The 25,000-nt window shown below is 39.5% G+C and overlaps 2 protein-coding genes across 4 annotated transcripts in view; one reads left to right on the forward strand and one right to left on the reverse strand.

The window, feature by feature from the left end:
• Positions 1 to 3,682: 3,682 nt before the first annotated feature.
• Positions 3,683 to 20,430, forward strand: LOC122628066 (trypsin). Of its 3 annotated transcripts, none has more exons than XM_043809886.1 (12): positions 3,683 to 4,284; positions 16,999 to 17,092; positions 17,190 to 17,311; positions 17,383 to 17,484; positions 17,576 to 17,706; positions 17,801 to 17,931; positions 18,003 to 18,202; positions 18,284 to 18,418; positions 18,619 to 18,843; positions 18,913 to 19,210; positions 19,910 to 20,084; positions 20,181 to 20,430. In XM_043809886.1, the coding sequence occupies exons 1-10, from the start codon at positions 4,234 to 4,236 to the stop codon at positions 19,204 to 19,206; spliced, it is 1,485 nt and encodes a 494-aa protein (XP_043665821.1). In that variant the 5' UTR covers positions 3,683 to 4,233; the 3' UTR covers positions 19,207 to 19,210; positions 19,910 to 20,084; positions 20,181 to 20,430. The 3 variants fall into 3 exon arrangements, with proteins under 3 accessions (XP_043665821.1, XP_043665819.1, XP_043665822.1); XM_043809884.1 differs by lacking the exon at positions 3,683 to 4,284 and adding an exon at positions 5,293 to 5,604; XM_043809887.1 differs by lacking the exon at positions 3,683 to 4,284 and adding an exon at positions 16,180 to 16,346.
• The window catches only part of LOC122628067 (nuclear migration protein nudC), a 70,524-nt gene continuing 65,037 nt past the window's right edge, over positions 19,514 to 25,000 (reverse strand). The window contains exons 5-7 of the mRNA XM_043809888.1: positions 20,450 to 20,644; positions 20,144 to 20,346; positions 19,514 to 20,060 (exon numbers count right to left, since the gene is read on the reverse strand). Of these exons, the coding sequence (XP_043665823.1) occupies positions 20,009 to 20,060; positions 20,144 to 20,346; positions 20,450 to 20,644 (450 nt within the window). The 3' untranslated portion in view covers positions 19,514 to 20,008. The remainder of the gene's footprint in view (positions 20,061 to 20,143; positions 20,347 to 20,449; positions 20,645 to 25,000) is intronic.

The raw sequence follows: 25,000 nt of genomic DNA on the forward strand, positions 1-25,000 counted from the left end.
AAATATCAAATGTTTCGTGCGACGAAAGTCGACAAATATTACAATACTATTTCACTAGAAACATACACGACAAAAACTACGATTCGCAGGGCGATACAAAAATAATAATAAAAAAAAAAAGAAACAAATTATTTATTAAAAATATCAAATGTTTCGTGCGACGAAAGTCGACAAATATTACAATACTATTTCATTAGAAACATACACGACAAAAACTACGATTCGCAGGGCGATACAAAAATAATAAAAAAAAAAAAAACAAATTATTTATTAAAAATATCAAATGTTTCGTGCGATGAAAGTCGATAAATATTACAATACTATTTCATTAGAAACATACACGACAAAAACAACGATTCGCAGGGCGATACAAAAATAATAAAAAAAAAAAAAAAACATAAATTATTTATTAAAAATATCAAATGTTTCGTGCGACGAAAGTCGACAAATATTACAATACTATTTCATTAGAAACATACACGACAAAAACTACGATTCGCAGGGCGATACAAAAATAATAAAAAAAAAAAAAAAAACATTTAATAAATTATTTATTTATTATCCTGTGACCGAGAGATAGGAAGTAGAATGCGAAAATTGAAAGAGGAATCGAAGAACTCTGTCTGTTCGAGAAGAAGAGAAGAGAGAGAGAGAAAGAGAGAGAGAGAGAGAGAGAGAGAGAGAAAGAGAAAGGGCTGATCTCGGTATAGCGAAGGAGGATCGAACGCAGGTTTCGCGGGTGGTCCATCCTTGGAAAGAAGGCACGGTCTGAGAGTCGGGGAAACATTTGAATGCTATAAATAAATATAAATAAATTGATTTGCCGGCATTAGCATAAGTAGCCGGAGGAAGAAGAGAGTCTGAGATCGTTGGGACTCGCGCTACTCTTTGCTTCTCTCTCTCTCTCTCTCTCTTTTTCTCTTCTCTGTGTTCTTCTCTTTCTACGTCTACCCCCACTCCCTTACCAGTTGAAGTCGCGGACAGTGATTTATACGCGATGTCCCTTAGGCCGGCGCGGCATTCAAGCGACCGAGAGTCGTTCCTTTAACTTAAAAGGATGCAAGGACTACGGATGCGGACGGGCGTCTGTCTCGTCTCTTGAAGTCACGCGCGTGGGAATTAATTCCGCGATTCGACGGGGATGGAAAGAACGAAAGCGAAGGGTGCTGGAAAGAAAGAAAGAGAAAGAGAGAGAGAGAGAGAGAGATCGATTCCATCTTTCTCTTTCTTTTTCCTTCCCTTCTCCCGTTGTATCGATAAAACGAAAACAGGTACTACTATACGCGGCTTGTAACGAGACAAAGAAACAGCGCGAGAAGCAAACTCGAAGGTTGAACTTCCCTTGTGCTATTCGCTCCTCCATCGTAAATCCTAAAATAATCGAATTCTTCTAATTTTCCCTTTTCCCTCCACCCCACTCCACCCTCTGCCATTCACCTCCACCCTCTTCTAATTTCTTCATTTTTCTTCTTTTTTCCATCGTCCCTTCCTTCGTTCTAATTGCCGATTCGCAATAAAAATAGCTGCTTAGCTATCGATGCAGAAAAGTACTTTGTGCTTCGGAGATCAAGCGTGAACGATTCGAACGTTGTTTGATAAAGCGTTAGATATACCTACAATGGATTATCGATCGGTTAACAAAACGATCGTTCGATCGACATTGACTTCTTTCGAACGTAATTAATACTTGTCCGAGGAATCCTCGGTCGTTCTCGTTTCGTAAAACTCGTTTTCGTTATAGAAAAAGATTGTTATAGAAATATCTACGAGTTTTTTTTCTGATTTTTTTTTTTTGTTGACCTCCTCTCATCCCAATGTTATAACCGAACACGTCGTCGGTTATGCAAAAGCTTAGGAAATATGTCGATAGGAATGGGGAAAAGTTAAAACTATTTTTTCTCTTTTTCTTTTTTGTTTTAATTATAAAGTTCGTCGATCGGTAAATTTTTTAATAAAAATTATTACATATGATAACGAAACTTTATTCGATTAGATACACCTGTGTGCTGTTACGCGTGACAAAAAACAAGACCGAATGTGAATTATTATAATTATTACTGGGATAACTCTGGTAATCGGGAGGATATATTGACGAATACAAGATTTCATTAAACGGCAAGGAGATAGATACACGTGTACGCGAGCGTAATAACACGTTAAGAAGAAAGTAGCGTGATCGGCTTAGCGTCTGAAATTATGGGTAAATGATTTAAAATGTCCCCTCACACAACAAAACAGTTTTATAAACCGATATCGGTTGGTACGCCTCCGAGCTGCTTTCGAATGCAACCGTATCGTTTCGTGAATCAGCACACCACTTAGGCTCGAAAAACGGCTCTCGTTTCACGAACAAAATCACCGGCCCTTAAGAGGCGTGCACCGGTCCTTATTTTTTTCCAAAAAGCGGGTAATTTCGTGCAATCTTCTGCGAGAGCGAGGCGTGGCCCGACCACAGGGATATTCCGGTAGGTAACTACGTTGTATGTATCTATCTGTGTTTATATATGTGTGTATGTGTATATATCTGTTGTTGCTCGGTGTTTGTATATATGCGTGTGCGTGTGTACGTGTGTCATTAACCGAATCCTTCGAATGACCCCGCTTTGTCCTTCCATTCTTCGTTTCCTCGCATTTGAAACTTTACGCGTGACGATACCGAGAAAACGTATTATAAAATTTGTCACTGTTAATGCGAACGAACTCTATGTAAATCTAATTGTAAACGAATGTCATAAAAAAGTGGCTCATAGTACGCATGCTTATACCTACTTATATAGGTATGAAATTTTTACGAGTGTAGAAGCAAATGGCAATTTCTCGGCAATGTCTTTTCCTCTAATTACACCGTCAATTTAAAACGCGATAACCGTGAAAAAAATTCGTAATCGCAGGGGACGAGACGGGAGGCTGAGTCTGAGACGATCGCTTGGAGAAGTGTGTACGTACATATCTCTATGTATGTGTGTACGTGTGTGTATGTGTGTGTGTGTGTGTGTGAGCAAAAAGAAGAAAGAAAGAAAGAAAGAAAAGAAAAAAAAAAGGGTCAAGTCGAGAGAAGCGCAAAAAGAATACGTTGACAGAATGAAATGTTTGTCTGGTGTTTCTTAGCGGGATGGGAACTAAAGTTAGACGTCATCGAACGATCGCCTAAGTTATTTCTAGAGACGCCGTCACGTATGTTCCTTCACTAGGTTTCTCACATATCTTTTATTGTCATACGAGAAGGGGAGCTACGAGTTCGAGTGACCCAGATTGTCAACGAGTCGCATATTAAAACGATGGATCGCGTGGGTCATCATATTGTTCTCAATTCATAGCTTCGACGACGATTATGTTGGGAAACGTTCCATCATTTTTTATGTTTTTGTAATTATATCTTGCATTGATTTTTGGTGATCGCAATTGAACGTAATAATAACGGAATAATTCGGTCGGTCAGAGATTAGATCATACCGATTCTTCGTATTTATTTTCAAGTGGTTGCTTCTATCAAAGGAATCCTTTGATTTAGATAGGAAAGGGGAAAAGAAAAAGAAACAAAAAGGGTGAGAGAGAGAGAGAAAGAGAGGGAAAAGGAAGAGGAAAGCTCGATGGAGCGCGTGTCGTACGAGTACCCCCATCGATACCCCACCAACGGAAGACTTGCCGGTAGAATCACCCTCCGCTTCCGTAGCTGAGTCGAACGAAGGCAGGCAGCAGCCAACAACCAGCCAACAGCCAGCAGCCACTCCTCTCAGCCTCCGTTGATACTTACTCGCGCGTGTATCTCGTCAGTCGGCTCGGAGCCACGTGCGTGTGCTCGAGAGTGGCTCTCGTCGTGTCGTTCGAGGCTTCCACGAGGCTTCTCGACCCTCTCTCCTCCTTTTCTTTATTTTCTTTTTTTTTCTTCCTTTCTTTCTTCCTTTCTTTCTTTCTTCTTTCTTTTCTTTTTTTTTTTTCATTTTCCCTTCATCATCCGCCGTCCCTCTTTTTCTCTCTTTCTCACAGTTACACTCCGCTACTCCTCTTTAAAACATCGTGTGTGCCTCGACGAACGATCTCGTCTTTTTCTTCCTATTTTTATCCTTTCCACCATCAACGATCAGTGACTTTCAACGGATCAAGGAGAACGTCAACGATCCCCATTGAGGTTTCCCGCGTTTCTCTTAAAGAACGAAAGAAAGTGTAAGGATTCAGAAAATTTAGTGAAAACCACTGTGGATAAAAGATTCAGTCCGAGACCCGACGAGACAGATGGTGTTGGTCGAAGGGACTAAAAATATCATTCGGTTCCGCGGTAGCAACGTGAGTATCTCTCATCTTCCTCCTTTGCTTTTCACTGGAGGATTTCTCTGACTGACTGGAAGAGAGAAAGAGAGCGATATGGTATCGTGACTATATCGTCTTTGATCTTACTTAAGCGTTTCTACGAGAATGGAAGGATTATGTTCAGGAAGTAACGAATACGTCGAGTCGACGAAATTGAATGACTTAAATCTCGTCGCATGAAAAATTGTTTCATTTTATTCGACGGTAAAAGATTCGTCGTGTTGTTTGTGCAACGTTTTAGATAACGTCTACCTATCTCTATCTATCTATATATCTCTCTACTGTATACATGACTCGGATAAAATATTCAGACTACATTTTTTTACAATACTGTAATCGAACATCAACGAACGAAAAAGAAGATTGTTTGTCAGGTAATAATAAACCTTGATCTTCTTAGATTTATTTCAAGTAAAACATTGACGTCAAATACGTATGAAGAAAAAAAGATTGGTGTATAAAGAAATCGTTTCTGATCTATTTTTAAACAACTTTTATATCGAACTCGCGTCTCTGTGCTTTCAGCAATATCCGAACATAGCAAGAGAAGTCTGCTGCCCTACTCGTTACTTCTTCTTTTTCTTCTTTCCCTTCTCCACCTCCAGCACCTCCTTTTCCTTCTTCTTCTCCTCCTTCTTCTTCTTCTTCTTCTTCTTTCTCTTCTTCTTCTTCGCGGTACAGTGTTTTACGGCAGAGAGGCGGTTGTTTGAAATTCTTCTGGCGGAGTCGCGCGTCCGTATTTATAGAGCCGCACCGCGTGTCGAGGCGGTACGTAGGGCCGCGCACGCGGAGGCACGCGGAGGTTCACTGAGAGGGTAGAAGAAGAAGAAGAAGAAGAAGAAGAAGAAGAAGTAGAAAAAGAAGAAGGAGGAGAAGAAGAAGAAGAAGAATAAGAAGTAAAAGAAGTAAAAGACGAAGAAGAGGAAGAAGAGGAAGAAGAAAAAATAAAAGCAGCAAAAACTTTAAAGAAAGGGAAGAAGAAGACGAAGAAGAAAAAAAAGAAGAAGAGTAGGAGAAGGAAGAAGAGAAAGAGAAGGAGGAAAAGGAGGAGGAAGAGGAGGAGGAGGAGGAGGAGGAGGAGGAGGAGGGAAAAGACAAAGCGTGCGCGCGACACGTCGCGATCATGACGCGATGCGTCCGCGACGGAAGCACGCGCCCGCTTCGACGACGCGCTCGCCCACCGCGAGATCCTCCTCACTGTTATCCTCTTCGTCCTCAACTATGATCAACAGGATCACGTTCGTTCTACTTCCGTTCTTCCTGGTCGCCTCGAGCTACTCGCTCGAGGATACTTTGGTAAGTTTCCTCATCGATAATTTTTGTTTTTTCTTTATTTATTTTATTTCAATTCTTTTTCTTTCTTTTTTTTTCATTTTTTCTTTTTCTTTTTCTCATTGTTTTAATTCGATTTTAATTTATTTCAATTTAATTTGAATTATTAATAATGAAATTTTGTAATTTCGGAATGAATTTTTCGTTTGTTCCGATCGATCGGCCATGAAAGAAAATATATGTTATTTATTATATTTTTGGAATTTTGAGAATGCATCATCGAGAATAAAGTATGTGGCATAAGATGACGATATTACGAGTCTGCATATAAGACAAGATCTCGTAGAATTAAAATAAACGCGTGTCTACAAGGTCGACCGTCTGCTCGTCTGACGCGTTCAATCATTTTCTAAAACTCCTTGCTAACTCTCTCCCTCTTTCTCTTTCTCTTGTTCATGAATAGATTTCAACAAAATTCATTCTAATATATACATATACATACATATATATACATACACACATATATATATATATCATTTAAGTACGTAAGCTTCTGAAGAAGGAGAAAAAGGTCGGAAGGTGTTAGGTAACTCTCGTATATCGCGTGCAAAGTCGATATAATTCTTCTAGCAGTTCGATCAGGAAGAGTTCCGCGTCGGGGTACAATACTATGGAGTCGATAATTCTCAAGATCGTGGCGCAAGTTTCGCACACCGTAACCGCGAGCAAATAGTATCTCGGTATCGAGTTACGTTCTAGTACTTTCTTTGCTCGATCGATTTCGTCGATACGAAGTTGTAATAATCTATTACTATATATCATCAAATATACATTCTTTCATTATATTGATAACATTTAATTGACCAATTAATTAATTACGTAATTGACTAAATAAATAAAGATCGTATGGAAAGAGTTTCAATGTATCATAAAAATTTCGAAAATCGTCCAAATCAATTATATTTATTCGATTTTATTTTTAGGAAAGAGACCAATACAATACGTCATGTCGCTAACATTACGCTAACATATGTTCAGAAAGTTAACGATTACTTATCTTTATCTCTATTCTATCGGGAGCTCGACTTTTATCGAGACGATAGAATTTTTTTCTTTTCGTTAGATAGAAGAGTAAAACGAGAAAAGTAGGATACCGATTAGGAATTTTTATAATGTCAAGAGATTCCGAAAAATATGGTATAAAGGAAATTATTATTCGACAGTCGAGAGAAAAGACAACCTTGACTTCTTCTTCTTTTTCTTATTCTTGTTCTTCTTCTTGCTTTTCTTCTTAGGTCTAGGCATACCAAGGTAATTACGGTAATTTCGTTTCTCGGTCATCCTCGAATTCCACCACGGATGATCTTGTCGGATGCCCCTCATAGAGAGCTCTAATATTCCATGCACACGTGCTCTGTTGTCGTCTTTGTCATCGTCTTCGTCGTCATCGTCGTCATCGTCGTCGTCGTCGTCGTCGTCGTCGTCGTCGTCGTCGTCGTCGTCGTCGTCGTCGTCGTCGTCGTCGTCGTCGTCGTCGTCGTTGTGTTGCGAACTTGAGCCTTGGTGAGAGCCGATAATATTGTCAGATGTTATCGCCGTAATCACTTAACGAGCACGCTTTATTTTTCTAAATTGTACGTAATACGGTACGACGGTCGGTGTAAAGTGTCGACGTTTTGCAAAGTGCTTTCTCATGGAGGTCGACACTAATCACGGTAATTTCGAGCTCGTCACCACCAATAATGACGAAATATCTTTTACGAGGAATCCTTTAATAATCTTCATTAATTTTAAAAACGAAATGCTCTCGTATTTTTTATGCCAGACGTAATTTTTTTTTTCCCTGACGGAATGCAAAATGAGTATGTTTCTCGAGAGAGAAACGAGGAAACGGTTCGTATTCGAGCGTGGGGTTCTCGAAACTTTCCTGTACTTTTTCTTTTCGAGTTTGCTAATTTGTACGTAGGGTATATGATTGCAACGGTGTGTTGTTGCAGCGTGAAAGAAACGGAGAAAGAATGAGAGAAAAAGAAACAGAGAGAGAGAGAGAGAGAGAGAGAGAGAGAGAGAGAGAGAGAGAGAGAGAGAAGAGTTGGAGAGGGGCTTTATATTTAGTTTCTCAGCTGTCACGTGCCTCTTCACTTACGTACAGGACGCATGTTCGCGGGAGCATATCGTATCGTTCGTGTTCGGCTCAACGGCAAATCGAAAATATGCAAGATTATTCCGGGCGAGGGGTTATCGGACGCACAAATATATACAAACACACGCGCATATGCACACGCACACACGCACGTGAATACTTCTCGAAGCTCGATCGCGACCAGCTGGCAAGGATCGATAATGGATGCCATCCTGTACAGCGAAAAGGCTCTTAAGAGGACTGAAAAGGGCAACCATATGAAAGAAAGAGGGAGAAAGCAAGACCAATATAAAGGATAAAACGATGAAAGAGGAATAGAGGAATAGTGGAATAGAGGAATAGATAGTCTCTCTTATCTGTTTTCCTTCCTTATCGGAAACGAACGACAGGTTAATAAGACGATTTGTGATACAAATCTCTGGAAGATAGCCTCCCAGCCATCTTCTCAACATCCTGCGGATGTACCATCTACATTCTTTCTCTTTTTTCTTCATTATTTTTTTCTTTTCTTTTCTTTTCGTTTTTTTTTTTTTTTTATATTCTTCGATTCCTTGTCGAGCGTTCGCTCGTAAATGCTGCAATTCTTCATTTACGTCAAAACCATATTCACATTTTCATAAAACGCGCTATTGTTATTTGAACGTTATCATACGTTAATTACTTATAATATCGCAATATATTCGTTATGAAAATAACTTTAACGATGCACGTCGATTTCTAGAGTCGTTTGGCTCGGAGTCAATAAAACTGAAGAATATTCGAAGGAATGGGAGAAAAGGGAGAAGGAGTATGCTTTCATTCACGACGTAATTTTACGCGACGCGAACGTCACGAGACTCGAACGAGTTGATTCACGAGAAAGGAGGAAGGTTTTAAAAGGGTGGGGGTAATATGTGTCTCCGATTTCTACGCGAAGTAAAACGATCGCGGTGAGTCCGGTGTCCCGTGGTGAGATCTCCAGCTTGGCGAATCGTTCGAACGAACTACAAAATTAGTGGGGAAACTCGTTTTCTCGTTATTTCATGATTTTTAGATGATCTCGATCCTTTCATAAAACATTTTCAACGTTGACTACTATTTACTAATTATTAGGGGTAATAATTCGTGATACTCAAATGGAAAGAGAAAGAGAAATGGAAAGATAGAGATAAAGATAGAGATAGAGATAAAGATAGAGATTGGGATAGGGATAGAAGTAAATGAAGAAAGAGAGAGAGAGAGAGAGAGAGAGAGAGAGAGAGAGAGAGAGAGACAGAGAGATGATATATCTTAATCAAAGAACGAGAAACCAAGATGAGAACTTTCTATAGTCTCTTGAGAATCTTTTGCGTCTGACCTCGAAGCGTGTCTTCTCTTTGCACGCTCGGCACCCCGTCGAGAAAACTTCCCGTCACGGAGTGGTCCTCGCGGATGCTGCTGGACCATACCGTTTCTCGATTACCGTCGAGAATCGTGCTTGTCGGTATAAGTTAGACTACGAGTAGGTATGGGTTTATATATTTAATAAGATAGATAGATGGATATACAGATGTATGTATATATATATATATATATATATATATGTGTATGTATAGATAGATAAATAGATAGATAGATAGATAGGGAGAGAGATAAAAAGAGAAAGAGAAAGAGAGATAGTAGATACACGTTAGGTGGGCTTACCACCTTTCTACCGCTTCCTCGAGTGTTCCGGCAATTAGTCTGCGATCTATAGAATGCACTTTGACCTTAACGATTTCACCGCGTATTATCGTGACGAATTTGCTCCTAATGGAATCCCATAAATCTGTCAAGTTTCTACTTCGACTTTTATAAGATACAACCATAAACAGTATCCACTTGACTTTCTCTATCTAAGGAATGAAATTCATCGTCGATATTATACGATTTTTGCCTTAGCTCGAACTATACGTTTCTCTGGTCTGTCATGTAGAATTTGTAAGGCAGTACCACAGGGACCGAAGTATGTTAACAGCGGAGATTACATTTCCCAAGAAGCAACGTACCTTGTTACTCCTTAAAAGATGACTAAACGATAAGCTCGTCTTTCCATCCTGGGCGAGAACAGAGAAAGAAAGAAAGAGAGACACGCAGAGAGAGAGAGAGAGAGAGAGAGAGAGAGAGAGAGAGAGGGGGGGAGAGAGAGAGATGGAAAAAGTATGCTACAACTTATATTTTTTTCAGTTTGCAAGAGCCCGAAAACGAGAGAAGGACGCGAGTGGACCTTCCTCGGCACCCCGTGGAGGATCTTCCTCCCACGGGAGCGAGAGGGTACCCTCCGATACTCTTTTCGATCCAGCTCGATTAGCTTCTTACGACGTATCGTGACGACTATCGCGTGGAATTTCAGCTCCCTCTCGGTCAGGAAGTATGTAAGACTCGCGATCGATAAAAAGTCGTCGTCACGAAGGAAAGGGAGTATTACGAGAACGATGAGAGGACAGAGAGAAAGATATCGTTGTACGGTTCTCTACTAGATTGCTAGTTACTTTGTTTGAAATAGTCTCGTCTTTAAGTTTCTTTCTTCTCTTTACGATTCTTTCGGTTTTTTCCTTTTGTACGTCTTGAGAGACAATGGACGCACCTCTTAGGTCAGGGCGATAAAGAAAGAAAAGAAAAGTCGGAGAAAAATAAGACGTAAGGAGAATTAGACGTTTAGAATAATCTTAATCGGGAATTTACTTTTCCACGATATCGCAATTTCGTCGAGCGGTTTAACTATATTGCTCAATTTTGCGAACACGTAGTTCGAATGTACGAACCCCGTTCTCTATCCGACTTTGTTTTACAACGGTGTTGATAAGAACGGAATTCATAAAACAAAATAGTACTCGCGGAAATGAAAAAAATCTTTTTACGAGGCTCGTAAAACGAAAGTTCAACTAGATTCAAACGGGGAGAAGTCATTAGCGGTGGCACGTTGCACGTGACATTGTGCGGCTGAGAGCTTGGCCAAGCAACGCTAGAAGTTTAGCAATCGTTTGCCGTTGCACGTGGAGTGTATATGAATCAAAACAAGTTATTCCGGTATAACTTGTCCGCCTCACAAAGAGCTGCCTTCGTTAATATTGTGTATTAAATAGTGCCACCGTGGTGCGCGCAGCTTTAACGTTTAAATTAATTTGATACTTGCAAATCCACTTAAAGCGCTTACGAAATGGAATACTTTAATTACGTATGGAAGGGGATCAATTACAAAGTATAAAAGAAAAAAAAAAAAAGAAAAAGAAAAAGAAAAGAAGGCAAAATACGAATTCGCTTGAATTTACGGAGTAATATAGCTTTTATACAATTTTATTGGACCGTTTGTTTTCCTCTCGTTTTTTCAGTGAATATCTCAGTGTCTAACTAACGGATTTCAAGATTATCTCTATTTATACGGAGCGGCATTAATCGTTCTAAGTTCGATCAGACAGGAACGGAATACCATAAGACGATATAATCGTCGATGCGTCGTAAATCGATACGATCGTTTAAGAAAAGCCAATCGTGTACGGGATCAGTGATCGTGGACTGCATGCGTTAACTGGGTCGACGTTGTTGTAACGTGAGGGGTAAAGGAAGTAAGAAGAATAAGAAGAAGAAACGGAGTCGCGTCACAATGCATGCATAATTCGATATTGCGCGCTTCGAGAACGTTGCACTTCGAATTCGCATTTTTCCACACTTCCGTTTTTTCTTTCTTTCTTTCTTTTTCTCTTTTGCTTCGACGCTCGAAGGTTGCATCAAAGAAAAAAAAAAAAAAAAAAAAAAGAGAGAAAAAAGGAAAAAAAGATGGAATCAAAACTCGATCGTGGAAACTCATTCACGGAAAATAAATATGACGGATTTCGATATATGACGTTAGATAATAAAAAAACGTCTATCGTGAACAAGAAGGAAAATCTCGTGGGTAGTTGTACAGTCCATTATCTGGCAAAACTCCGAGAGCGCGCGTGATCCCGCTTGATGATACATCTCGAACTTAAAGTCGCTCGTGAGGGACGGAGGTAAGGCCAGTGTCGAGGAACAATGAAGAGCTACACGGTCCTTCGCTTGTATAAAACGACCGTATGGCGGCTGAGACGGTGATCCGGAAATAACCGTGGCCATAAACGCAAACCGGACGCGTATATACGTATATAAGAGACGTAAGGGAAAGACGTAGAGAGAACTAAACGAAGAAAAAGGGAGAAAGACGAATGGTTAGCAACGGTTAAAAGCACGGCAGGTGACTGTTTCTCTTTTGCCAAGACTCGACAACTTCTCCATCCAAGTGGGCTTAGGCTTTACGACTTCTAAGCTCGAGTTTAAACGATACGTATGTACTTACGTAAGTTTTATTTCTCACGGAATGTAAGGAACTTCGAACGCACACGGAAATCGTACGCGTAATCACGAAGAATTTAAACGTTCGTAACTTCATAAAGTATCTGCCTTTAAACGTGCGTACGCTTAAGAAGAACTTGAAGGTATCCAGCAAAGGTTAGATTTTAATTGGAAAAAAAGAGGGAAGAAGCGTGGAACGATCTATCGATCTATCCGATTCGAAAAACGAACGAAATTTTTTTTCTTTATTGACATCGAAAACAAGAAGTTGGTTGATCGACGATAATGACTATATTTTATCAATCCGAGCAACCGTTGATCTCTTCGTCGTTGACGAATGGACGACGGTAAATCACGAGATGATCTCACCCGATGTGTTAAACTATCGCAAAGAGGGGGGAGAGAAAGAGAGAAAGAGAGAAAGAGAGACGTAATAAAGAAGCATGGTATCTCGTCAATGTCGGATATAGTACGTTTGCTTTGATCGACGAGACGACGATCGTCCGTTTAGGAGATACATTTCGCCGTAAGGAGAGATTAAAGAAAAAGAGATAAAAAGAAAAGAACAGACCTACGTAATCGAACTTACACGAGTATTTTGTAATCCATTGGAGAGAAAGAGGGCTCTAGGGTCTAGGTAAAACGAAGAGGAGTGATAAATGTTCTACGTTTGCAAGATACGTTTGGATATAGAGGAAGAAATCGATGATAACGTTTTTCTAGAAGGATAGAAACGCATAGAAACGAGTTAGACGATTGAACGTATCAAAACCATGATCCTTTGATCCCCGGTCGTGACATTTGATACTTTGAACTTTAGTCTGTCTGCGTTGGTAGTGTCTCGCGCAATTTATTTTAAACACGTCGAGCTGCGAACTGAGTCAATGACGGTGAAGTCATTGAAATAGATCTTTACATAATTGATTATAGAAGGACGTTGAACAGGAGACTTATTTCGAAGGAACGTTCGTTAAGAAAGTATCGAGGTTCAGTGCCGAAGATCGTGCCCTTTTCGATCGTACCAGGCTATAAATCAGTTGGCGATCTCGCCATAGCGAGCATTCCATCGTTACGGACGACGATGGAAGGTAGAGTGCATCTCGCGCTCGAGCCAGAAGGACCTCGCATTAAATCGACGGTAGTCCTACTCGGTGGAAGAAGAAATGGACGGCCATTTTCGGACGGCCTCTGGACGGGAGACGCTACCATCTAGGGTATAACCGAGGCGTCGTTGTGCAAGAACGGATGCCGGACATTTCGTACTTTACTCCTCTTCTTTTCACCTTCAAGATCTTTGGATTTAGTTTCTTGCTCGTGAAGAAAGATTATAAATACTCTTACCAAATACCACGAGTTTCTCTCTTTCTCTCTCTCTCTTAGGACAAAGAGTAGAAAAATTTTCAAACATTGATAGACCTTAAGAAAAAACCTGAACGAACATCGAGGAAATAGAGTCGATACAATCCTTCGTGATCGATCCCTTGGTTACGCGTTCTGATGACGATACTCAAAGATCGATGATAATGCTTTTTCTAAGAAAGTCACGCCGACGAAGAAGGAAAAGTCCAACGGCTATCGTCAAAAGTACCGTTTTCCCGGGATGGAAAGCTTCGATTAAGCGCGACACGTTGGCCAACGCGGATTCGTCGGCATCGCTGATCGATTCTTTTATGGTGGTTTTCGAGTTACCATCGTCTTTCTGGTAGGCGGACGACGATATTTCTCTTTCTCTTTCTCTTTCTCTTTCTCATACTCATCCTCATCTCTGGGACTCCTTTACCCCCACAGAATTGTTCTTCCTTTAAGCGTTTCGCGCTTTTTGCTGGATCGTCACCAAGATGTAAGACACCGGCAGGCTTCAGCCTAGTTTGGACACGTCCTCTGCGACGCATACAGATTCTTCTTCGTCCTTTCTCTCTCTCTCTCTCTCTCTCTCTCTCTCTCTCTCTCTCTCTCTCTCTCTCTCTCTGTTTCTCTCTTTCTTTCTCTTTCACGCACATATACGCGCGAGCGTGCGCACACACACATTCTCTCTTTATCCCTTCACGGAGTCTTCCATCTCCGACGACCACCGAGTATTCTTCCTCTTCGCTTTCCCTTTTCATTCTCTTCGAAGTGGTCGCCTTTTCTGTAGCTCCGGAATAGACTTTGAATCGGCGATAATTAAGGCAGCCCCATTCGCGAAGATACTCGACGTTAATAAGTGTGCCTATAAAATATCCATAAAACAGTGTGCTATATCATGAAGTCATTTTTCTTTTTCATAAGTTTTCCTTTTATTATCCAATGGATTTGTTGTGTTACTGTTAATGAAAAAGAAATGAAAAAAAAAAGAAAAACAAGGACAAAAGAAACCAAAAAAAGGAAGAAGAAAAAGAAGGAAAGGAGAAAAGCAGGTCGGAAAGATAATTATCGATCGATGCAAACGTGTCATTAGACAAGACTATAATAGCAGCCTCAATTTCTTTTATTTTTTCTTCTCTTCTCTTTTTTCTTTTCTTCTACTATTTTCATTGAATGTATTTGAAGGATAGAAAGAGAAAGAGTATGAATGTATGTATGTATGTATGTACTTATGTAAATTTATAGCGAGCACATAACATGTGTGCATTATGTATTTTGATTCATACGTGAGCATGATACATACATACACACACACACACACACACACACACACACACGCATATCGATCGTAAAGAAGCGACGACAAAAAGCGGGCGATCCATATAAGAGCAGAAATCGATTTCAGACGTTCGAATCTGGTCAACGCGCATATATATATATATAACTTATATATATATATATATATATATATATATATATATATATAACGTATGTATGTAGCTTTATATCGATCTGATCGTAATTTAATATCTTACGGATGGCATGTTGTACCAATCGAAATCAGCGTGGTTATTTAATCGACAAGTTTGAAGGTGATTGTAAGCCAAGAAGCGAGAGAGGGATAAAAAGATAAAGAAAAAAAGGGAAGAAAAGGGTGCTTCGTTAGGGAACTCCTTTATTATTATTATTAATAACTATCGTTCGCGACGTTTCTTAACGTACGGCTTAAAAACGAGGTCGATCGAAAAAAGTGAATCGATGTGAGAACCTGTTTTCGCACCTTCGTAATAAGAAGAGAATATAAATATAAATATAAATATAAATATAAATATAAATATATATGTGTGTGTATGTGTGTGTACGATAACTGATGATACGTACTTATGTGTATCATTAATCCTGAATTCCTAGCTAAGAGGACATCTTTGCGTTTCGAAAAGTCGTTTTATCGTTTCGATCGGAAACTTCGTCTCGTGGATCTGTTAAAAGCCAAGATAAAGATGATAAAAGAAATAAAATAAGGATTTACCAGTAATACTTTTTTCTTTTGTTGTTGTTGTTGTTGTTGCGATACATAGGTATCTTAAGTAGTAAGGATTATCGTCGTAGAATCTATTCCAATCGTTGTTACTACGATCGGAACGAAAGTTATTTCGATCGATACGATTAAATTGAGAAACGAGAGAGAAGAAAGAAAAAAACGGTATAAGCTTGTAATATAAAAAAAAAAAACTTCTCCTTTCGCTCGTAATTTATTACATAAATTAGTTCGAAAATGTATGCCTATCCTTCGATCGTGATACTCGTTACGTTTGTTGAATATTACATATTCAGTATTAGATTTCTTGGTGTGCCTGAGACGTTCGACCTCGATGAGGTAACTCGGTGAGTTTCGCGTCACCGTTTTGCACCGGGGACAATGCAGAAGATATAGAGAGGCGTGGTGTTTAAAGGGAAGGTTTCGAGCCTACGTCCGATTCCATTTCGAGAGACTTTGAATCTCGTTAATGCTATCGTCTACTGTTACACGATGAAAAATCAATGAATTATACGTTGTGTAACGATGAATCGAGGATGATTTAATAATATACCAAAAGGACTTTTCTCGATCTCTCTGCAAATAAGGGAAAGAGAAAGAGAGAAAAAGAAAGAAAGAAAAAAAAAGACATTGTCAATAGAACAAGAAGAATCGCAAATATTCACGAATGCTTTCGTTCTATTGTCAAATAGCTTGAGAAAAGCGATGAATTTCTTCGGTTGTAACTCGGAGGCTGTTAAAAAGGATATAGAGTTTAAAGCGTGGGCACAAATACATACGAGGACAATTATTATTACGAGTGGCAGGAAAAGGACAAATGCATTCCTCTTGCAGTTCTCGCCTTAGCTTTGATGTCACAGCTAAGGCGAACACGATCCGTTTTCGAGGAGAAGAGAAATAAGCGTTTAAAAGCGAAAGAGTAGTGAATTGACGGTGAGTTTATGCCGTTTTCTACCTACGTTCAGGCAACGTTGTGTAACGCACGATTAAAATGGTAGGAAGAATAAAGGAGGTCGCAGTTACGTCGCAGTACTATTATCAAAGTGACAAATCGAGTTCAATTTTCGAGCGATGGTACCAGGCGTTACGCATCGGACTCGTGCTTATTCGCGAGGTGTTCAGAATGTATCAGTCTTCTTCTTTTTCTTTTCTTTCTTCTTCTTCTTCTTCTTCTTCTTCTTCCATTAACTCCTTCTCGCTTAAGAGCCATCACTATCTCGTGATGTTTTTGCAATGATCTGCCTACGTGATGGAGAATCTTTATGGCTTTCTCCTCTCTCTCTCTCTCTCTCTCTTGATTCTCTTCTATTCGCGAATAAGTACTTTATGTTTTTTTACGTTTCTTGCGGCGAGATACGTACGTTGGGTTTTTCAGTTCTCTTCGTGTTCTCCTATGAAATTCATGTCTTAAAATAAGACATTCGATCGATCGCGTTTATGACACAGCGAGGATTTAATCATCGAAAGAGAACAAAAAAAAAAGAAAAGAAAGATGTCTTATCTAATCGTTTGTAAATCTTCCATCTGTTTTTACCTTTCTCGGTTCTAATTTTATTAAGGGCTAATAAAAATCCTTTTATTACAGATTGCGAATCAGAGTTCTACTGCGACTGTAAATGACGACGGCTGGATAGATTCGATCAGTCGGGAAACAATCACGGAGCAATCTCCAAAAACCGGTATATATATTATTCTTCATGACAAAATTTGTAATCACTCGATTTTAGAAAAACTTTTTCTCGTGTCTTCTTAACATTTTTCTTTTACGTTCACTAGGATCCTCGAAATTATCTTATTTTACTAATTGGAGCGAGTGGTCGGTCTGCGATCGACATTGTTCACAAAATCGTGTTAGAAGATGCATGACGAAGAGTCAGTGTGGGACCACTGTGCTTAGAGTAGGTGTCAACGTTATTCAAGAAATCGACAAATCGTTACATAATAAAAAATATATTGTTATATTCGACAGGAAGAACGTACTTGCGAGCACAAAAGAAAAGGACGTAGAAGAAGATGCAAGCAACGTCAACATCGGGGACGATGGAAAACAGATAAATTTCACGTTGTACAGGTGAACATTAAGTTTATCAGAGAGTAATTTATGATATAGCGATTGTCGGATGTGACGATTTTGAATGTGCCAATCGTATGACATTTTATAGTTGCCAAAGGAAGCCGCACCTAGACACGGTAAAAGAAGAGGTACCGACGTCAAGGATCAATCTAGCAATCATTATGGGAAATGGAGCAAATGGTCTCCATGCACAAGGTTATGCACTACGCAACGTCACAGGCAAGTCGATGAATCTGCAATTCTAATGCAGTACGAATGACAAAAAATCATTCTCGATTTATTTGTTTATTTTTTTTTTCTTTTTAATTCAAAGGTGGTGTAGAAAACCTGGCATCTGTGGTCGCGACGTAATACGAGAGAGTGCCTATTGTTACGTCGAGGGTAGCTTTTGCCAAAGATGGATACATCGAAAAATTCGTGGGAGTCGAGAGGAAGATAACGATGGTAAAGATCTATCGGTGAAACGTCGATAAATAATATCTTCGTAGGTGAGACTGACGTGAGATTTATTATAGACGTGATACTGGACGAGTACGAATTGAATCCAAACGTCGTCGACAGTTTCATTCCTGAGAAAACTCAGCCAACTTGGAAATGCGGAGTTGTGAATCCTCAGAAAAATTCAAGGCTTTCTTATTTCACTCGAATCATCGGTGGTCGTCCAGTTGTTCCAGGAGCTTGGCCATGGCAGGTGGCTGTATTGAATAAATTTCATGTAGGTTTTATCGAGATAGAGAATTTTATTTATCGGCCGTGCGAGTCGTTTACATTTTTATCGCACAGTCTCATTCTATAGGAAGCATTTTGCGGAGGAACTCTGGTCTCTCCGAAATGGGTCTTGACTGCCGCCCACTGCATAAGAAAACGCTTGTACGTTCGTATCGGTGAACACGATTTAACGGTGAAGGAGGGCACTGAACTGGAGCTCAGGGTACTTGTTCTCGCATGCTTATCCCCTTTAAAGTAACTAAGTATATATATAAGTGTATATATATATATATACACACACACATATATATATATATACATACACACATTCATATATCATATATACGGTGTTTGAAATGCTCGTACTACAGAGCAATTACCGTAGTGCACGTTATGGCTAATAGGGTGGTATAATCGTTGCAGGTGGACTCGGTAGTAATACATCCAGAATACGATGCTGATACCGTCGATAACGACGTTGCTATGTTACGTCTTCCAGTTAATTTGACTCCTTCTCCCTCGAGAGGGATCGCCTGTCTTCCAGCGCCAAAACAACTTTTGCCGACGAATCAGTTGTGCACCATTTTAGGTTGGGGCAAGTCCAGAGTGACCGATGATTTTGGTACAGACATTCTTCACGAGGCTAAGGTATTTAAGTTCGTTAACCTTCGAATTTTATTCTTTGGAGAAAGTAATATTTCTTTTGTAATCTCGTAGATACCTATAGTTTCCCCAGAAACTTGCCGACAAGTTTACGTGGACTACAGCATAACTGACAATATGTTTTGTGCCGGTTATCGTCGTGGAAAAATGGATTCCTGTGCGGGTGACAGTGGTGGACCTTTGCTGTGCAGAGATCCTCGAAAACCCGATCACGGTTGGACTATTTTCGGCATTACCAGTTTCGGGGAAGGTTGTGGCAAACGTGGAAAATTCGGGATTTATGCCAAATTGCCCAATTACGTTAGATGGATTACGAGAGTCATGAAACAGGACGATGAACGTAATTAAAGACGTACGTTCGAGAATACGTTTGTAAAAACTTTTAGCGAAAACTCGAATGAACTTTGACGACGTGATCATAATAATACTTGTTGACAGTGCGGTTATATCGAAAAAGTGCATCAGGTGCCGAGTGATATCAGTTAATTCTTAGGTTAATAAATACGAAGCGGTTACTAAAGCGTAGGACACGTTAGATAAACGTTGTTAGTCTAACCGTTAACTAGTTACATTCTTCTAATTACGCATTTTTATCAACTTCTGTACGCGAGATATAGAAGAACAATTTAAATTTTTTTTATATAATCCAGACAAATTCAGTGTGTATTCGCAAATTCTTTATTTGATCATAAGAAACGTAATGTCTACAATGATAAGTGTAAATGAAAATTATTACATTTGTGCAGCCTGTCCGTGCTGTCAATTCGTCAATCTATTCAGCTCACGTAGGAATGAGAAATGCGTGTGATTGAACATAAGTATAAAAAGAAAAGTTTAACTTGGAAAGATAGTTCTCTGTTTTACAACAGTTAAAATCGATTCGACGTAGTAGGGTGCTGCCCTCCTATAGCGTTAGTTCATTACGGACTATGTGTCTTTTCGTACAGAACCTCTCCGTTCGAAGAAAGCAAACGTGAAGGTTGTTACGATAGCCAACGGAATAAAAACAAACATTTATAATACGTTTTTCAACGTATTCGACTTTTTACAGGCCGGTGTACGTACATCAACGGGTTACAGGACAATCGCCATATAAGGATGAAACGCGTTCATATTCAACGACTTCTGATCGAATCGATTACAAAGTATTTTAATTAAATTTGCACTTTGAGAAGTCCATCTCTGGATGCTGCTCCATGAACCTGAAAACGATAACATCAGATAAGGTAAAGAAAGATTCGCGAAAACCAAGACGGATTATACTTCAGATAAACTCGAATCTTACTTTTTTATCACGTCTTGCTTCTTTTGTTCGTCCGAAGTCGGCAAACCAAGTTCCTTTTGTCTTTGATCATACATCATCTTCTCGACGAGGCCTCTGGTTTCACCATCAAGGTCGGACAATTTACTTGGTTCAGGATTCACTTTCTTCGTGCTAATCTCAGGATCGCAAGTGACCACATGAGCCCACCATTGCATTTTGTTAACCTACGATCAAGCGATCGTTTAAGGATTTTTCTTTGGAAATTATATACGTTGTTTAATACGAACAAATTGAAATTCGATAAACGATAAAATTGTGTTTATTAACCTTTTCCAAATTGATCAAAAGTACTTTTCCATCTTCTATAACCCATGTGGATTCCTCTAATTTGACTTCGTGCGGGAAATCACCGTCAATGATCGGTGGTTGTCCTTTCACCCCGCAGGTAAGATGTTTCTTCGTGATCGTTACCGACACGTCTTTCGGCCTGGCTGAGAAGTTCACTTTCAGTGGCACTCTGATCTATAAGAAACAACATTGATCTTTTAACACGCGATTCCTTTCAAATAAAATACGAGATAATTCAATTGTAGGATCTCCCTTCATCCCCCACTCGTTTCTCATCATTTACTCGAAATCGATCGCTTACACAATCGGTCGTGATCATTGGCCGAATTACATTCGCGAAATTTTAAGCCGCGAGCAAATAACACGACGTAAAACAAGTGATCCGTAACTCGTGACACGTTACAAAAAAAAAAAAAAAAAAAAAAAGAAAAAGAAAAAGATGAATAAAAAGATATCCAAGAGAGAGAACCCCCGTGGACCCGACCCCATGGAGGATCTCGATGGTAAGAAGAGAAAAGAAGGTGGCGACGATTGATCGATCGTAGAAAGGGAGTTACGATCGTTCTGCACGAACGATCTTTCAGGCCTTCTGCGATGTATCTCGATATTTCGTGGGATCGGACGATCTCGCATGACATGACCTCGATAAACACCAACCCAGAACGCAACGATGGATTTGGGAAACGATTGGGAGTACAATGACGGTCGACCTTCGGTCTCGTGGAAGACCTTGAACGAGTTAGAGACCGCATCGGTTAAACTCTTTCGGTTTCTTAAGAGTCTCAAACGTTAAATACAGAAGAGAAAGACGATGATATCGTAATGGCTACGTGACACGCGAGATGGCAAAGGTCCTGCCGTGTTCCTGGCGTCTCCGTGCCCGTCTCATTTTGCTTTAATTGTTGAGAGAAGGGGAATCATCGATTTGGATCTTGGCAGCGGGTTAAACGTCGTCGTTGTTGTCGTTGGTGAAGGGTCAAACGTGGACCGGTCACGCTGCAGAAATGGAGGCCTACATGAGCCAGCATGATCTAGAAGCTAGATCGAATCTCTCTTTAAACTAAATTAAAGCGATTTAATTACACGTACTCGCGGCCGATTCTATTGCGATATCTTAAAGGTCAAGAGTGTCTTTCTGGGGTCGAGAATCATGATAGGAGAGGAATCAACGACGTCTCTCTTAGATCGGGATTATTAGATAAAACTTTTTGCGAATTTTTCACGTAACTTTGAAACGAAGAAGAAGAAGAAGAAGAAGAAGAAGAAGAAGAAGAAGAAGAAGAAGAAGAAGAAGAAGAAGATTCAAATTAAGAGGAAGACAGTTCGCGGATATTGTGCGTGATAAATTATTTTTTTATAACGATAGCCTTCGGTTTTCTACAGTAGTTACACAATGACGTAACGTGGCTTATTTTCGAACTGTCGATGCATTTGTCGTTTACGTCATCATCGTTAAGATCATCGATATTATTTACTTCCTCTCTCTCTCTCTCTCTCTTTTTTTCTTTTTCTTTTTTTTTTGTTTTTTTTTTTTCTTCAAACGATTAATAACGATAAATATATTAACTGTAAGGAATTGATAATAACGTACTCTCCTTTAGACATTTCGAGACCGAATCAAGATCTCCCTCGAACTACATCATAAGCTATGGTTATTATCCTGTCTTACGCAAAAAAAGATCTACATAGGAGATCACGCGAATATGCGATTTCCAAATGAGATTCGAAAGGTGGTTACTACGTCGTTCGTATCAGGATATTTCGATCGATCCTTCTTCATGCCATGGGAAATAATCTTGGTAAGAAGCGAGCACCATAAATATCGTTAAAAAAAGGTCTACGCGTATTCAATTTAAAAATCCTAGATGATCCATCGAGCGTGGTTCACCGAATGTCGTAATTCTTGGCATAATCGTAGGCAATGAGCGGAGTTCGTTGGATAGCAAAGAAGAAGAAGAAGAAGAAGAAGAAGAAAAAGAAGAAGAAGGGAATAAAGAGGCATAGAATCGGTCAAAACGACGGTTACTCGGCGTGTAAGCGAGCATGAGGATCATCATTCTCGCGAAGACGCGTCAGACGCGTTCTTGGGTTTCCAGCGTGACGACAAACGCACGAGCGGTGCCAAGCTATGGAGAGTCGGGTGCACCGGTGCGTGGAAACGGATCATGGCTACAGACTTTGTGCCCGACGTTAACAAAGTGGAATATCATTATAAAGAAGGCAAACGAACATGACGATGACGACGACGCCGACGACGGCGACGACGGCCAACTGAACGAGTTAAAAAAAAGAAAAAAAAAAAGTAAAAAAGAACAAGAAAACACAAAAAGAGAACGAAAAGAATATATACGATAAGCTTCGCCGCGATATGCTATGCATAAAATGAAGTAAAATAAAAAAAAACAGAAAAAGAAAGAAAGAAAGAAAGAAAGAAAGAAAGAAAGAAAGAAGAGATCGTTATCGCCGAATTTCTTAATTAAATAACGGTAATTATAATTATACATTATATTTTGACGGAGGTAAGCGCTTAATTATCGTGGTTGAATATCTCACGTCTACGTTAACGGAAGTTCCGTCTTTGGTATCGATATTCTGCACGGTTCGTGCGCTAGGTGAACTTAAACGTGAAATTAACGAGAGCTCGTTAATCGCGAAACATGCGAGTTAAATGTAATTTACTTTGTTTTACTCGGCTCACGTCCTACCGCTCACTCTGCGGGATAAAAGAATCAAAACTTGTTCTCATTGTCTTTCATTGCAATATAATATTATGTAATTATATAATTTCGCTGGAATACGAGAGATTATATAATAGTTTCGAAGGAACGATCTTGAGCGTGTGAAGTCCTCGAAGAGAGATTCTTATCCTAAGCAAAACGTCATTGAACTAGAAAATATATACTAATTTATTTTCAAACGTTGTTTTATTCCTCCGTATATTCTTCGGCATATAATATCAAAACTCAATTCCGCGAAATATATACAATTGTCGACGTTCCGGATTTTTTTCTTTTTTTTTTTACTTTTTTCTTTTTTTTTTTTTAACACGGTACCCGCATAAAACGACGTCGATATTCATCCGCGTTCGCAACGAGAAACTTGCGAAATCTGCATTCGAGAAAAACCCAAGATGGGCACGCATGGATGTACAAGTACTTATTCGTTCCCGTAGGTATTGGTCAGCCGCATATGATCATCGACGAAGATTATTCGAACTTAATAGGAAATTGTCCGATTCGAGATCTCGGTGATCTTTTTATAATTTATTTCATTAAAAAGATCTCGTTGCATGAAACAATGATTTCTTATCTAACGACAAACATCCGTAATGGTAACCAATGAAACTAGCAATTACATGTCCAAAGTTATCCTTGAATTTGTTGAGACAAAGGAAAACAAACGCAACGATAAACGCTAAAGTTTCTCTCTCTCTCTCTCTCTCTCTCTCTCTCTCTCTCTCTCTCTCTCTCTCTCTCTTTCCCTTAAAAATGTTCTTTTTTATTTTCTTTGTATTTTTTCTTTTTCCTCCAACCCTCTGTAATTATTTACCTCATTATCCGAGTCGATGCGAAAAATCTATCGACGATGAATAATTATTCTAAAATGATAGCGACGAGAGCGTAGAAAAGTCGTCAATGACGCGTTCGTTATTGTAACGATCGTCGTCGCAGCAGCATACGCGACTTCGAAGGTTGCGATCGGTCGTCGAGAATCGATTTATTTGGCGCTTCGCCGGAATCCTTGATACTAACTAAGGATCGGCCACGTAGCGAACGATTGCGTAAACGAATAGTTCGTTCGTTGCTCATACCGTCGAATTTCTGCGGATTTTTCGAAACGAGGTTCGTCGGTCGATCTCGTATAAATAATCTATAATAAATAGATTTTAAGAAATCGACGGAAACGATAAGAATCTTGGCGAAGCTAGGTTTGTTCATTTTCTGTGTCCGTCTCGAATTGGCTAACATCGATTAATCATTAAAAGCATGAAATAACGAAGAGGAAAAACAAGAAAAAGAAAAACAACAAGAACAAGAAGAAGAAGAAGAAAGAAAAACAAATTCATTTTTATAGAGCATAATGTCAATTCAAACATACAAATCGCATTTCATCGTAAACCAAGGACGATAATGAAATGCAAACGAAACGAGCCCCTCGCAAGGTTCCTTTGATTTATCCAGACAACGATCATCATCGAAGAGTCTTTGGAGACGGTTCAGAAAAAGACATGTTAGAAATCGGCCTTCTTCCGAATGAAGAAAGATATTCGATCTACGCAACGATAGCGAAACAATTTTCATAAGAGATCGAGATACAACACTGCTTTGTGTGAGTTTCTCGCGAGTGAGAAACGTGTCTTCGCATCGATTAGATCGTACCAAGGCTCTTATTCCTTCGAAGTAATAGATATTTTAATATTCACGCCGTAAGTCGAGCCTGATGAAATAGATGAGACATATACATGCATAGATATTAAACGTGGTATTGGTTATCGAAGGAGATTAGAGTGTTTTCTATTTATGTATATAT

The sequence above is a fragment of the Vespula pensylvanica genome, chromosome 3 (genome assembly GCF_014466175.1).
Source record: "Vespula pensylvanica isolate Volc-1 chromosome 3, ASM1446617v1, whole genome shotgun sequence".
Taxonomy (NCBI): domain Eukaryota; kingdom Metazoa; phylum Arthropoda; class Insecta; order Hymenoptera; family Vespidae; genus Vespula; species Vespula pensylvanica.

Excerpts from the sequence above, each read along its gene's own strand:
- LOC122628066 (XM_043809884.1), top strand. The coding sequence starts at position 5,440 with ATGCGTCCGCGACGGAAGCACGCGCCCGCTTCGACGACGCGCTCGCCC. Across the intron at positions 5,605-16,998 it reads ACTCGCTCGAGGATACTTTG|ATTGCGAATCAGAGTTCTAC; the intron begins GTAAGTTTCCTC and ends CTTTTATTACAG. Across the intron at positions 17,312-17,382 it reads GTGGGACCACTGTGCTTAGA|GAAGAACGTACTTGCGAGCA; the intron begins GTAGGTGTCAAC and ends TATATTCGACAG.